Genomic DNA, 16,626 nt, shown 5'->3' on the forward strand with positions numbered 1-16,626 from the left:
CAGGAAACAGCAGGTGCTGGAGAGGATGTGGAGAAGTAGGAACACTTTTACACTGTTGGTGGGACTAGAAACTAGTTCAACCATTGTGGAAGACAGTGTGGCGATTCCTCAAGGATCTAGAACTAGAAATACCATTTGACCCAGCCATCCCGTTACTAGGTATATACCCAAAGGATTATAAATCATGCTGCTACAAAGACACATGCACATGTATGTTTATTGCGACACTATTCACAATAGCAAAGACTTGGAACCAACCGAAATATCCATCAATGATAGACTGGATTAAGAAAATGTGGCACATACACACCATGGAATACTATGCAGCCATAAAAAAGGATGAGTTCATATCCTTTGTAGGGACATGGATGCAGCTGGAAACCATCATTCTCAGCAAACTATCGCAAGGACAGAAAACCAAACACCGCACGTTCTCACTCATAGGTGGGAATTGAACAATGAGAACACTTGGACACAGGAAGGGGAACATCACACACTGGGGCCTGCCGTGGAGTGGTGGGGAGGGGGGAGGGATAGCATTAGGAGATATACCTAATGTAAATGACAAGTTAATGAGTGCAGCACACCAACATGGCACATGTATACATATGTAACAAACCTGCACATTGTGCACATGTACCCTAGAATTTAAAGTATAATAGAAAATAAAATAAAATAAATTAATTAATTAAAGAAAAATCCTCCTTACTTTTTGTTTAGATTCCTCAATAGAGCCTAGGATTATATTTGTATAGTTACCTATTGCTGTGCAACACACTTCTCCAAAATTTAAGAGCTCAAAATGATAATGATTTGTTATCTCTCATGGTTTTGTGGGGTTGGCTGGGCAGTTCTTCTGCTGGTCTTCCTGGACTCCATCATCTGGCTGCACTCAGTTGATAAGTTGGTAGGAGTCTGGGTCAGCTGGACCTTTATCTCCATGTTGTCTTCATCTCAGTATTTTTCAGTTAGGTGGGCTCTAGCATTCCAAGAGAGGAAAAGTAACTGCAAAGCCTCATCTCATTTGCCACATCTTTTTGGTCAAAACAAGTCACAAAGCCAGTCTAGATTTAAAAGGTGGCTAAAGAGACTTCCTTTTTTAATAAGAAGTGCATTAAAGTTGCACTGCAGAGGAGCATATACAAAAGGAAGTGTGATTAAGTGGGAGACAGTATTGTAACTATATACCATGGTCTGTTTTAGGCCCATTAATTCACATCTCTTCCACTTGAAAAATGCATTCACTGTCCTCCCAAGACTCCCCAAATTCTCATCCCATCACAGCACCAGACACCAAGTCCCTCGCTGTATTATCTCCATCAGGTTGGGACGTGAATGTGGGTCCTTGATCTCTAGACCTGTAAAGACAGGTAATCTACTTTACCCTTACCGAACATAAAATGGTGAGACAATGGCAGGATAACCACAATAGACATTCCCACTCAAAAGTAATAATAATAGTAATAATAATAATAATGGAAAAGGAAGGAATGGGAAGCATATAGCAGTCACTGGCCCTCAGAAATTCCAAATGCAGCAAGAGACTTGTTACTAGGACTCCCTCCTCTAAGAACAATGTCCAGGACAAGAACGTTCCAGTGATTAAGACAGGTCTATTCCCTGATAGTGGTTCCTTCATCCACTGTTCTTCTTAGCTCTTGATTGTACTCTCCAGGTTTCACCCCTTGAGAACATCTTTATTTTTCCATAAGAACATATCTGTGTTTGCAGCTACATAGCTATGTCATCCTGCTTCCTGCCCATCTCCAACTGTGCAGCCCTTGTACTCCTCACCTCCAGTACTGCCTTCCTCCCTCCATACTTTCCAAAACTGTGGTCCAACTGCAGCTCTTCCAGATAGATTGGTGTAATGTGCCATGAAGTTGGAGAACATCAAGTGGCACATCATTGCTACAATGATACAATGAGGAGCCAAGGAATACAAATCTTGTTTCATTTCCCTGAAGCCCAATAATGAATTTACAGCTGAAGGAGGACGGGAAGGCATAAGAATGACACAGTGGACTTTGGGGACTCAGAGGGAGAAGTTTGGGAGGAAGGTGAGGGATAAATGGCTACAGTGTACACTGCTCAGGTGATGGGTACACTATAATAAAACCTCAGAAATCACTAAAGAACCATGTAACTAAAAACCACCTGTCCCCCAAAAAACTATGGAAATAAAAAAAAATTAAGTAATAAAATATATAGCTGAATCTGAAACTGAGGTGTGTTGTTTGGTGAAATAACCCAGTTGGTAAAGCCACATATGAGAAGTAAGAGCAGATTGTCCTTAGCATCACAAAATGAGCCAGTATTTTGAGGCTCCCAATGTATCAATATTTTCTTAGACCTCAGCTTTTGGAAGACAAAATATTCATCATTAGAATCCAGCATCATGGTTAATTTGGATACCATCCAGCTTGCTGGCTGATGGCATTTGTGATGAAGAGCCCTCAACTAAAGAACAGTAAATATGTTTCTACTTTACCCCAAGTAAATGAGCTGTTGTTGCTCCTTCTGCAATATGTTAAACTCAGATATCTCCAAATGCGGTGTTGGAAAACTGAGAATTCTAAGTGTTAAAATTGTTAAAATTCGGAGCTGTTTTGCCATGAGGCAAACATGCTTATAATAGTTACAAGAAAATTGCTCTTTCAGAAATAAGTCTAAGCTGATTTTCTCAAAGGAGCCATTTGTGCTCATATTAATTCACTGGGCTCTTGCCTACAGAAAACACATTGGTGATGGTGAAAATATGTTGGTATACCTCTCACAACTCTCAGAGACATCCCCATCCAGGCAGTATGCTATGTAGCCTGCTCTAGGTATCCTATGTAGAGTACAAAAAGTGGCTGTCTCTGGGCAGGACTAGAAAAAAAGTTGCTTAGTATTCTGCAGAATACCCTGCATTTCTACACAGGACAAGCAGAAACCTTCCTAATTTGAGAGGCAGATGCAACGTCACATTGAATTATGTGGTAATGGAAGGGTACGGGTGTAGAAATTGATTCACTCAGGCATCCTCCAACCAAAAATGAAAATTGGGGAAGGAAACAAAGAGAAAGATTGATATCTTCTTCTTTTCCTTATCTGGGACATGCGAAACAAAAGGGGATGCTTTTGAATACAATAGGCAAATCACACTATGATGTACTTTTTTTTTTTTTTTTTTTTTTTGAGATGGAGTCTTACTCTGTCGCCAAGACTGGAGTGCAGTGGTACGATCTTGGCTCACTGAAACCTCCACCTCCTAGGTTCAAGTGATTCTCCCACCTCAGCCTCCTGAGTAGCTGGAATTACAGGCATGTGCCACCACACCCAACTAATTTTTGTGTTTTTAGTAGAGATGGGGTTTCACCATGTTGGCCAGGCTGGTCTCGAACTCGTAACCTCAAGTGATCCACCTAGGTCTCCCAAAACACTGGGATTACAAGTGTGAGCCGCTGCACCTGGCCTATGATCTATTTCTAATAAAATTACATAAGATTAAACTCTTTCTCTCAATCATTACTTCCTCTAAATTATTTCTAGACCTTCCTATCAAGCCAAGACCTCTATTAGATACTCTTATCTATGTCCTTCTTAATGGTTGTCAGAGTTGCACAGGTGCATTTATTTGTGTGGGTGTTTGATTAAGTGTGTCTCCTCACTTAACTGTGGGCTACATGAAGGCAGGAACCACGTCTGGGTTTTGCTCCTCATAGTATTACTAGCATTAGTACTGTGCCTAGCGTGCTGTAGATGCTTTCTAAATGTTAACTGAATGAAGGGATGTTGAATAAGGAATAAAGACCAGCAGTAGGTGTTAGCTATAATGAAGACAGCTTCCTTTTCATATTTTCCAAAATGTATCCAGTGCTACTTAAGAAATCATTGTTCCGCATTCTGTGTCTCCTTGAAAAGGCAAGAATAGAACATGTGCACAAATACATTAGTAGTCACAATTGCAAGGCTGTATCTCCTCTACTTTAAAAGTATAGAATTGAGACATACTTACTAACTTAACTTTAGCCTACTTATTTCCTTCCTTCTTCTGATGGTCGCTCAGTGACTAGTTTTTATAATAAATTCTTTACCAGTTCTTCCGCCTATTCCAGAAACCCTGAGGTTGCTAAATCACTTGTGTTCAATCCCAAGATTTTGCCACTGAGAAGAGAACAGAGTGGCCACAGACATCAGGAACCAGGCATAACTTGGAGAAATGGAAATGAAGCAAGCGTGCTGAGGTCATGGCCAGTGAAATCTTTATTGCTTTGAGTTGCACCTTTCAACAAAAAACAAACTAGCAAAGATTGAAAGAAGGGAAAAAGGAACCATCTCTTGCCCTTTCACTCTGAAATACAGTCTTCTATCTAGGACTTGCAGCTATGATTCACCACGTTCCGGACTCGCCCTATTAACCAAATGATTAGTCTTTTGGTGTTTTTCTTTTTTAAATCTAAATAAGCGTTCCTTAGTACTGAGCTCCTGGGGTCTTTTACCTTCTCAAACATGTAACAGTGCATTCTGCTTCTTGGGTCTATAGGAGCCTTAGGATCTATAACTGCAAACAAGGATACCTCCTCACTCTGGCCAAATCGGAACTTGATTCTTTTATAATAAAATCTGTAAGAGCCCAAGAATCAGAGACAGGTCAAAGGATTTCACTTGTCCTTCATTCAGTATCAAATTGCCAAAACTTTTTCTAAAATTCTACCTAAACTTAGGATTCTTCAACCCTCTGAATGCTTCTGGGCCCAAATCCGAGCTGGTTTCTTCCATGAAATGGGGCAACTGATGGGGAGATGCCCTCATCTTGCCCAGGTGAAAGAGCCTGGGGTGGGGGAAAGAAGTTTTCCTTTCTCTTTCATTACTTCCCTTACCACAGATGCTGTGGATCCATGTTTCTCTGGGTTCTATCATAGCAACATAAAAAAGAAGAAGCAAGCATGACTTCTAATCCAAGAGGGCTTGTATTAGGGAATTGGCATGTTTTCCTCATTTATCACAGACATGCAATCTATCTTTTGGAAGAGGCATAGAGGCCTTAACACTTTCCTTAAGAGTAGTTGACAAATGCTGGTGTTCATTATTTCCCTTTACTTCCTTCAAGAGGACAGATACCTTCAGAGGCTGAATAATTTTACAGCTCCAAGGGAAGGAATTTTCCCAAGGTCCGTGACACTAAGACAACTGTACCGTTTTTTGTTTTTTTTTTTCGCTTTTGCTTTGTTTTCTAAACTTCTTTAATTCAATTCTTTTACCTTAAAAGAATAAGACCAATATATTTCAAATTAGCTCCAAAGGAAATATATTTATATGTTTACCTTCCTCTTGCACTGAAACTGGGGCTTGGGGCTTATGTTACTAGGCAATTATCTCGAAAATTTTTAAACCTAATAAACAACATTACTAGTTACAGTTTATAAAGTTGCCATGAGTAGGTAACTTAAAATAATGAAGGGGGGAAAAAAGCCAAGGTTATGGTTCAGTGCTGCCAAATTTCCAAAGCCACTTGAAGAGCCAAAAAGAAATCCATTCTGATCTTGCCATGTTATCCTCACAATAATAGAGGGGAGAGGGAGCCGTCTTCATCTATGGTTTTAACAGTCTTCATTAATCTTTAAGATTATTTATCCTTGTGTACTAAGAAGCTGGATTAACTCAAAAGTCTATAAATATTGGCAGCAAAATAAATTGGAATGTAGATATACTAATACATCTTCATCCTTTGATTATAGCGGAACTGAGAAGGAAGAGATAGTTCCCTGGTATGAAATCACAGGAGTGTGCGTGTGTGTGTGTGTGTGTGTGTGTGTGTTTCCATATGTTGGAAAAGAAAAGATGTATTTTAAAAATTGGAAAGCAATTGGGACAAATTTTAGTTTGGCAACCTCAAAACTATTGTTCTAGGAGATGAAGAACTGGGCAGTAGCCCGGCCCACTAGTGTTCCAGGGTTTTGAAGTACTGGGACCAGGTCCTTCTTTTGTTCATTGGCAGTTAAAACTGGCATTTGTGATTTAAAGATGAGAGATGAAGAGGAAGGGAGGGAAGGCACAGGTGAATAGAGCTGTTAGTACAAACTTAACTCTTCCCTGCCTGAAGCATGTCGACAGCAAATAGCCAGAGTTCCCTTATCTGTCCTAAGAAAGAGATTGTTTCAAACGTTCCCAAACAGGCTCTTCTGCAGATATCCATAAACTGAGCGTGATAGCAGGGTGAAGTATTAATTAAGTAAAATAATGGAATATCTTTCTGGATTTTATTACTAAAAGAGCAGAAGGTGAGAAAATGTTCAAACATTTATGCTGAAAAAGAAATCAATCTGGGCATGGTGGCTCACACCTGTAATTCCAGTACTTTGGGAGGCTGAGGTGGGCGGATCACATAAAGCCAGGAGTTTGCCAGGAGTTTGAGACCAGCCTGGCCAACATGGTGAAACCTCATCTCTACTAAAAATACAAAAATTGGCTGGGCATGGTGGCGTATGCCTATAATCTCAGCTACTGTGGAAGCTGAAGCATGAGAATTTTTTTTTTTTTTTTTTTTTTTTTTTTTTTTTTTTTTTTTTGAGACAGAGTCTCACTCTGTCACCCAGGCTGGAGTGCAGTGGCACGATCCCAGCTCACTGCATCCTCCGCCTCCCCAGTTCAAGCAATTCTCCTGCCTCAGCCTCCCAAGTAGCTGGGACTACAAGCACGTGCCACCACATCCGGCTACATTTTGTATTTTTAGTAGAGACAGGGTTAGCCAGGATGGTCTCAATCTCCTGACCTTGTGATCTGCCCACCTCGGCCTCCCAAAGAGAATCTCTTGAACCTGAAAGGCGGAGGTTGCAGTGAGCCAAGATCACCCTACTGCATTCCGGCCTGGGTGACAGAGCAAGATGCTATCTCAAAAAAAAAAAAAAAAAAAGGTCTGAGAGAGAGAGAGACACCTTATGAAGGTTAAGTGCAGTCAAGCAGACATGACTTTGAAATAAATATTAAGTCTCTGTTGAATTTTTCTATATTCCAGTGCTTTGATATGAGATGTTAGTATAAGAAACAGGTGTGTTGTTTTTCCCAACAGCAAGACCAGATTCCGATGGATCCAGGAGAGCAACTCACAGAAAAACGTGCCTCCATTTGGTTTAGATGGAGTGTACATATCCGAGCCTTGTCCCAGTTACTGCAGTGGCCATGGGGACTGCATTTCAGGAGTGTGTTTCTGTGACCTGGGGTATACTGGTAAGGCTAAATACATGTGTCTGAGGGTTTTATTGTAAAATAGTCATCTCTAGTTGCTGTGTTTCATGCTGTTCTCCCAAAGAAAGAAATTCTGAATTTATTCTTCTTTAAGTCTAGGAATTGTAGGAATTCGCAACCCAGGCACATGAGATGCTAGGATATTTTGTAGTTTTGAGCTGCCCCAGAAAGGAAACATGCTAATACAAATTTCATTTCCTAAAGAGGATTTATTATTCATAGCAGTAATAATTCATATTGCTTGAGATCCTACTTCATGCCAGACATCGAGGTTCTTTTTATTTCATCCCCTTTAATTCTAACAATAACTCTGTCATAGTACCGTAAGCTCTATTTATATTTAGGGAAACTGAGGCACAGTAACTGGGAGTTGCTGGAGCTGAGTATCAAACCCTGGCAGTCATTCTCCAAAACCCAAACTGAAGCTCTTAACTACACGCTGCATGGCTACGTGGCCTCTGTGAGCCCACTGTGTCGCTATCTATAGGAAATGTAATTTTACACATTTAAAATAAAAATGCATCTTATGATAAACCCAAGTCTGCCAAAAGAGTACTTTATGAGAAAAGTATCTCTGACAACAGTGACCTTTGGATGTTGCTATAAGCAAAAATGAAAAGAGCTGAGATTAAAGAGTAAAATTGGAGAAAATATTATAAGCTTCAAAATCTTTTTTTTTTTTTAATTTTTCCTGGAGACAACTTCAAAAGGCTTCTTCCCAGCTTTTCAGTATTCCAGCCTTCATCTGGCACATGACCAAAGACAAACATATGTTGTTGCAGGCCTTCTATGGAGAGTGCTGTCCCTCACAGTTTCAAGGGTTTTTCTTTTAATTTGAGACTGACTGCCCTTATTGATCCTAGAATAGGACAACAAATGAGCAGATTTTATTGTGAATGAAATCTGTTGCTCAGTTTACACAAATCCTAAGCAGCAGGAACTGTGAAAAGGTATGGTTCCCAATGTCTTCCCAATGTCTGTCTCTATCAAAAAATAAAAACTTAGAGAGGCAGAATAGTGTTTTGGATGATGGTAGTGATGGCTGTCTTTCAGACCGACAGTTATGAGATACAAATTTTCATGTGGCCTCTCTCCCCAGTGTTAATCCATATGGACATTCTTCCTTTGCCCATGTGTTGAATAAACCTTCTCATGTTTGATGATTCCAACAAAGCATCTCTCCTCTCTATTTTTTTTCTGAAGCGGCACAAGGAACTTGTGTGTCAAATGTCCCCAATCACAATGAGATGTTCGATAGGTTTGAGGGGAAGCTCAGCCCTCTGTGGTACAAGATAACAGGCGCCCAGGTTGGAACTGGCTGTGGAACACTTAACGATGGCAAGTCTCTGTACTTCAACGGCCCTGGGAAAAGGGAAGCCAGGACGGTCCCTCTGGACACCAGGAACATCAGGTAAGAAGTATTAACTAGTACGCTTTTTCACAAACATATTATTTACCACACGATGTGGTCTAACCTAAAACATTCTGCTCTGTTACTGAGAATTTATACAATAATGTTTCTGTATATAGATTATGATATGTAAAAATGAAGATGACTTTAGCTTTGCAATAAAATAGGTGGTTTCTACAAAAACCATGCCGCAATTCATGAATCCATGTGTGGTCATCACCAAGGCCTGTGTGTCTACGGTATGCCAGCTTGATTTTCTAAAGTTTGATATTATTATGAAAAACGTTTGGTATTATTATTAGCATGTGCTGTGTGAAACAAAGATTTTTCCAACCTTACATTCTATGTCCGAAAATGATGCATCCTCGTTTATCTGAGTTGATTTGTATTCACTTATTGAAAATGGTGCCCAGAAATATTAAATGCCTACACTGACACCTACTGGTAAAATAAAGAACTGTTTGGTTTTTAAGATCAAAGGAAATAATAGTACACCTAAAATAAAATGCTTTTTAAAAGAGCAATTAAATTATTTGAGAAGTGGAACAAAAGAAATAGAAAAAAAAATGTTTAAAATTTTTAGATCTCCTCACAAAACTGGGGTCCTGTGTCATATTTTTTCTGCCTTCAATTTCCATCCCTTTCCATCTGCATTGTTCTCTCAGAGGTGTGCCTGTCAAGCAGGTACTCTCTGTCGGTCGCTATGGACTGAGGCATAATTTACATCATACTGACTGAAGGCCAGCTGTGAAAAATTTAGCCAAGTGAGTCTAAATCAGCAACTGACAGGTAATTATCTGACTCTAAACAAATAATGGTATTCAACTTCTTAAGTTAGATTTTTCCTCATCTCGGCTGGATGCGGTGGCTCACATCTGTAATCCCAGCACCTGGGGAGACTGAGGCAGGTGGATCACTTGAGGTCAGGAGTTCAAGCCCAGCTCCTGGCCAACATGGCAAAACCCTGTCTCTACTGAAAATACAAAACTTAGCCGGGTGTGGTGGTGCATGCCTGTAGTTCCAGCTATTCAGGAGGCTGAGGCAGGAGGATTACTTGGGCCCAAAAGGCAGAGGTTGAAGTGAGTTGAGATCGTGTCACTGCACGCCAGCCTGAGTGACAAATGTCTAATGTAGATGATGGGTTGATGGATGCAGCAAACCACCATGGCATGTGTATACCTATGTAACAAACCTACACTTTCTGCACATGTATCACAGAACGTAAAGTATAATAAAAAGAAAAATCTTCATCTTGAGTTTCCAATGATAGTGTTAACTAGATTTAAGGAATTTCAATTTCCATTTTAGTAATTCCATTACATTATAACAGACTGTCACAATGAAGTGATATTCAACAGTTTCCTTTTGTTTAGATCATTATTACAGAATAAAATGAATGGTCATATTAATTAACTTTTTCTAAATGGTTACCGAATTAGCTTACTATAATTTATGTATTTTCTGCTTGTCATATGCCCTTTGAGTTTGAAAGTAGTACTTAATAATTACAGGAGGTTTTTTTCCTAAAGTATCAAAATGCAAATGGTTAAAACTCTTCTGAACTCTTATTTGTAAGTAAACTGAAGTTTTTATTCCCCAGACTCGTTCAATTTTATATACAAATTGGAAGCAAAACTTCAGGTATTACCTGCATCAAACCAAGAACTAGAAATGAAGGTAAGCTGCTATATTTCCTTGGAAATTACAGTTACTATTGGCAGATTAGTCCTTTTTCCTCCCAAAGTTTGGCCAGAATTTTGCAAACTGATACCCTGAATCATTCCTTCTCTTCTCTTCTGCTTTGTAGAATCGGCAGCTGCACAGAGCCATGATCCCTAAGATTTCTTATACAGATCCTTAGGCCTGAAATATATCATGTCTGTTCCGGGTGTAGGCAGAATCAAAGTGGCATTTGTTTTAGGGAACCCTATTGGTCTATACTATCCATAGGGAGGCACAAAAAATATCCTAAAACAATATCAGAGACTTACATTTGGCACGGAAGCTAGAGAATTGTTTGCACAGGGCATTACTGAATGCAGATCAAAGTCTAGTTCTGCCCATGAACTTATATTCTGGGCAGACCAGAATCCTTGTGTAGGAGGAGCAGTTCTTGGCAATAATAAATGTTATCTTTTACTGAGACTTACTATATGCAAGACACTATTCCATGCGTTTTACTGGTGTTAATTCATTTTATCTCCAGCCTACGCTTTTGCCATAAATAATATAATTAGTTCTATTTGCAGATGTAGAAACTGAGGCACAGAAAGGTCAAGTAACCTGCCCATGATCGTGCACTAAGTAAGTGGATGAGCAGGGATTCAAAGCACTCACGCTGGCTCCAGAATTTGTGCCATAACCATCATACTATACTGCTTCTCTCCTTGTGCCGAACTCCACCCTCCCTAGGCACTCATACCATCTTCAGCCTCAAATGATTCAGTTCTGAAAGAAATGCAAAGGCTTGAAGCATAGGTGGCCTCTAGGAGCTCTACAGATATGATGTAATTCCTTAGGGGACCTTGAATGTGAACTGACTCCTTGCACAAAATTCATAGGTTTCTAAGATGTCTCCTCCACCAAACCGTGGTCTCAGCAACATGTGAAGAGTTTGCACCTTCTAAGTTTGTTAATATCTCAGTATGACTGTGTAAAACACATTGGCTTAAACGGTACCTTTTAGTCAGTAGAGCTACCAGCAGCTGTGTTCATCAGCTCTCCATTACCTTGGCCATCTTATCACTAACTGAAAGCTTTAATAACTTTTATTGAATATCTCAGCACTTTTAGTCTAGTAATTATCCAAGTCATCTATTTACTGAAGCAGTATAGAAAGTTTTATAGACCATTTTTGCATTCCCTAATCTCCTCAATAAATATTTATTAAGAATCTGTTCTAAGCCAGACATTGTTCTAGGTGCTTTTGTTGATACAGTATCACCAAAAGACAGATATGTCCATCATTATGAGATAGGTTATGCTGCAATAATAAATACACCTCTAAATACCAGTGGGCTAAAATAAAATGATTTCTTCCCTGTGCTACATTTTCTTCATGGGTCACCCGAGGTCCTCATTCCAGCACCTAGAATAATGAGGTGGCTGCCACATAGATTCTGGATGTTGCCAGCCATGTGGCAGAGGGAAAGAGAAAGTGTAGTGAAGGGGAAAAGAAGCATAAACCTACCATGCACTAGAGGGTGAAGAACCAGTGGAGCACTAATGACCACCTAAGGGTAAATCCCTGTCCTCAGGGGAACTTACATTCTAGCGAGAAGACTCAGGTAGTAAGCAATCAAGAAAGGAAATAAGCAAGAAAATGTTAGATTGTAAGGGTTAGACAGAAACAAATAGCCTGGTGAGGTGGAAAGTAAACTTATGCAGTGGGAGGTGCTGATTTAGACTCAAAAATAGTTTGGGTGGGGGCTCACCAAGGAAGTGACATTTGATACATTGAAATATAAGGGAAATTTTTGTGTATAACCCTTCTGAAAATTACAAATCCATACCCTTATTTATGTATGACCTAAAAAAATAAATCCTAAGCAAGTTAGAATAGAAAGCATCTGCTTATCGTATAATAGACAGGAGTCTTTGCTCTGTATTGACCTTCTGTTTACAAGTGCTATTTTCTGCCCTGCGATGCACATTGCCCTCAGTATCCTTTTAGTAACAAGCAACTTTTTCTCAGCTAGTCTTGAGCCACTTTCATAAACTCAGTGCCGGCCATATAATTCACATCCCATGGGCATTTCTTAGCCTTTTATTGAAAACTGGTTGTTAAAATGTAAATCTGCTTAAATCCTTGAACAAATCTCTTCCAGTGATGAAAGTAGAGATTCTTTACTTACTCAAGTTGAAGCATCAATTTACACATTTGGAATTAAAATCAAAATTATGCTATTTTCAGTAAGACTGGGCAGAACGCAGATGGAGCTGCTGTTTAAAAAGAGAAGTGTTTCACATGCCTTAAACACTCGGTAGATGAGTTAAAGGGCCTGGTTTATTCAGATGTACAGTGTGTTAGATGACCTGGCTAATGAGGTTCAGCAAGTGATATGAGATATGTATATTGCTGTTTCCCTTTCTTGCATTCCTCGACCCTCTCATTCTTATCTGGGAGGCTCTCCTTCTTTGTCCTTTGGAACTGGGGCCCTCATCTCTTTACACCTTGTCTCATCTCTTTAGGCCTGAAGGTGTATGTGACACTCCTTAAAAAGCTAATGAGGAGGAAGGCAGGAACCAAATGAAGTATGAACCTCCTGAGCCATGTTTCTTATAATTTAATGTGCACCTGAGTCATTTGGGAGGCTTGTTAAAATGCAAATTTAGATTTAGTAGGATTGGAGTGGTATGCTACATAACAAATTATCCCAAAACTAAGTAGCTTAAGACATCAAATATTTGTTATCTTACAGTTTCTGTGAGTCAGGAATTTGGGAGCAGCTTAGCTAATTGGTGCTGCCCAGGGTCTCTGGTGAGATTGCAGTCAAGACAAAAGGCAGGAGGGGTGAAGTCACTGGAAAACTTAGCCGGGGCTAGGTGATCTACTTCCAAGATGGCTCACTTACATGGCTGTTGGCAAAAGTCTTTAGTTCTTCTCTGCTGTTGGCAAGAGGTTTCAGTTTCTCACCCTGTAGACCTGTCCATAGGCTGCTTGAATGTCCTTACTAAATGTAGGCTGGCTTTCCCCAGAGCAAGAGATCTGAGAGGGAGCAAAGAATAAATGGCAATGCCTTTTATGACTGTTTCCAAAGTTACACACCATTACTTCCACCATATTCTATGCATTAGAAGCAAGTTACTAAGACTATCCACACTCAAAGGGAGGAGAATTAAGCTCCACTTTTTGAAGGGAGGAGTGTCAAAGAATGTGTGGACGTATTTTTTAAACCATCACAGGTTATAAAACCTATTCCAGGGTGATGCAGGTGCTGGTCTCAGACCATACTTTGAGTCGAAGGCACTATAAAGGACTAGCCAGTGACAGTTTATCTCATGATGCTTCATTTCTAGTATTATCTACCTTCTGATTAGGTCACCCCAAAATAACTAAGTAATCTCAGTCTCAGTCTCTCTCTCACCTTGTAAACTTAAACCATATTAATACAAGTTAGTAACCACAAGAAAACCTGAATTGTGATGTGTCTGCACCCTCAGACATCCAACATCACACTAAAAAGCCCATAGGACATATCTTGAGCAACATCGGAGTTTGGAGACTGGAGCTTATGCCACACATTCCTCAACTTGACTAGAATAAAGACAAACAGCCTTGCTTCCATTTTCTTCATGAACTTTGGTGTGACTGTCCCTTTCCCAACACGTGGGTCTCACCTTAGTCAACAGAACCTGTAACCCTCATCCCCACGCCTGTATACAGCATGCTTTCTCCCCAAAGAGTTCTGTTATGTGAACAGATTTTCATCCTCTCCTTCAGTCTGATGAGTTCTTTTATTTTAAATACAGTAGGTTTGGTTATCTTGAGATTTCTGATTTTAGCATATTGGTCATTTTTGTTCCTGGCATCATCCTTTGTCAGATGTAGTGGCAATAATTCCACGTGCAATTAATTAGCCATAAACAGCATTCTTTTAGCACTACACTTTATTGTAATATTTTTGACACTAAAATAATTATCCAACATGATAAAGGGTTGAGGAAATTCTTGTTAGTCAAGAATAGAGAAATAGAAAGGTTCTATATAGCAAAAAAAAATTATAATTTTCCAAAAGAGTAAGAATTTGCCGAGTGCAATGACTCATGCCTTTAATCTCAGCACTTCGGGAGGCTGAGGCAGGCAGATCGCATGATCCCAGGATTTTGAGACCAGCCTGGGCAACATGGCAAAACCCCGTCTCTACAAAAAGTACAAAACCTAACCAAGCGGGGTGGCACACACCTGTAGTCCCAGCTGCTTGGGAGGCTAAGGTGGGAGGATCACTTGAGCCCAGAGAGGCAGAGGTTGCAGTGAGCTGTAATCATGCCACTGCACTCCAGCCTGGGTGACAGAGTGAGACCCTGTCTCAAAAAGTAATAATAATAATGAAAATAACAACTTTACTGAGCATAATTTCTATGAATACTCAAAAAGTGGTTCAGTATCCCTAGTCGTAATTATGAATATGCAGTGCCAGTCTTAGAAAAATTATGGAATAGGCAATTAGATCAATACCCTCTACCACTCTATCCCCTCCTACCAAAGAGGGGGTATAAAGGCTGGCACAGTCTTATTCTTAATACGGGCACTGATTTCTACCTAGTTATACACACACACACGTGTACACAATTGATTCCCACAATGTCATCCTTAGCAACTTTTTCCTTTCATTCAACATTACGCCTTCTCTGCACCCTCTTTTAGAAGGGACATGAGGTCCCTTACACGTTCATGTGCAGTTCCCTGGATCATATCACCCTAGTGACAGTGGAGGGGCATGGATGACTGGGACAAGAAAAGGGGAAAAGGTAACACAGAGAAACAAAAGTCAGACTAACGTTGGAGAGGCGTGAACCTTTCTGCTTTGCCACTTAATAATTTGGTTTCACTTAGGCTTCACTGACCAAGGTCTGACAAAGTGTGAAGTGCGATTAAAGGGATCTTTCTGCTTAATAGAATTTCAGACCAGTTAGTGCCTACTGCTCTGTGCTTCGGCAACAAAGAGCTACTTGATTTTTTGCCAGGGAGATTGAGATATTTCTTCTGAATATGTAATAATGATATGAGATTTTGTAATGTTCAGAACAGAATCTAAAATTCAAATACATGATCTATAGTGGGTTTTTATGTTCCCCTTACCAACTTACTCATCACTCATACAAAGCTGAGTAGTCTTATAAGAGCTTATGTATTTTTTCCTTCATTTCCTGGGAGTCAGTGCATTAGAAACTGTCAAAAAATTGATGAGCTTTCGGGTCCACTAATTCATTCCTTGGAAGTTACACGAATATGCCCTCTTATTCTAGGAGACACAATTTGAGGTTGCTGCAGTCTCACCATTTAAGAAATACTGTTCCTTCCCTCTAGGAAAGTGTCCAAGTAACTGGATTTATGTCTTTTAACTCAGGGCTTATTGTTCAGTATTCAAATGACAATGGGATACTCTGGCATTTGCTTCGAGAGTTGGACTTCATGTCCTTCCTGGAACCACAGATCATTTCCATTGACCTGCCACAGGAGGCGAAGACACCTGCAACAGCGTTTCGATGGTGGCAGCCGCAACATGGTAACTTACTGCTCACTCCAGCTTTCTGGTAGCTTTTAGGTCATGCAGCATCCATACCCACCTTGCACTGTGTGTTTCTTAATTTGCTCTCAGTTTCTAGACAATTTGATTTAAAATCACCGTCATGAAGATATTCATATTGCTATGTAACAAACCTTCTCTAACTGCCTTTGTTCATCTGATTGCAGGGAAGCATTCAGCCCAGTGGGCTTTGGATGATGTTCTTATAGGAATGAATGACAGCTCTCAAACTGGATTTCAAGACAAATTTGATGGCTCCATAGATTTGCAAGCCAACTGGTATCGAATCCAAGGAGGTCAAGTTGATATTGACTGTCTCTCCATGGATACTGCTCTGATATTCACTGAAAACATAGGTATAGGTTATCACTAAATAAAAGGAGAATATTTGATTAACTAGAGGACTAAATTAACTAAAACTCAGGAGGAAACTTTCTAATGCAAAACTGTGCCTAATTACCCATGCTGAGGGTGGCTCTCAGGGAAAAAAAGGAAGTTTTATTGTCCTAAGACAACTTGGTGATCCTAGTGATGGTTTTTGTTGGAACTGTCTTTCACAGAACGTGAATGATATGAGTAAGGTTTCTTAAAAGAAGAGCAAAAAAAAATCGATGAGAAGACATTCCTATGTTTCATACCTTGTAGACTTAAGACTCTATGTTTAAAAAAAGATAGATGTTTGAAGTGATAGATATCCCAATTACCCTGACTTGATCATTGCATATTGTATAAATG

General features: G+C 39.8%; 1 protein-coding gene across 1 annotated transcript in view; it reads left to right on the forward strand.

The window, feature by feature from the left end:
• RELN (reelin) overlaps nucleotides 1-16,626 on the forward strand; it is a 529,597-nt gene that overhangs the window by 416,434 nt on the left and 96,537 nt on the right. The window contains exons 29-33 of the mRNA XM_017851861.1: nucleotides 7,055-7,212; nucleotides 8,434-8,641; nucleotides 10,242-10,318; nucleotides 15,712-15,870; nucleotides 16,059-16,247. Coding sequence (XP_017707350.1) covers nucleotides 7,055-7,212; nucleotides 8,434-8,641; nucleotides 10,242-10,318; nucleotides 15,712-15,870; nucleotides 16,059-16,247 — 791 coding nt within the window. The remainder of the gene's footprint in view (nucleotides 1-7,054; nucleotides 7,213-8,433; nucleotides 8,642-10,241; nucleotides 10,319-15,711; nucleotides 15,871-16,058; nucleotides 16,248-16,626) is intronic.

The sequence above is a fragment of the Rhinopithecus bieti genome, unplaced genomic scaffold (genome assembly GCF_001698545.2).
Source record: "Rhinopithecus bieti isolate Rb0 unplaced genomic scaffold, ASM169854v2 scaffold_59, whole genome shotgun sequence".
Taxonomy (NCBI): Eukaryota; Metazoa; Chordata; class Mammalia; order Primates; family Cercopithecidae; genus Rhinopithecus; species Rhinopithecus bieti.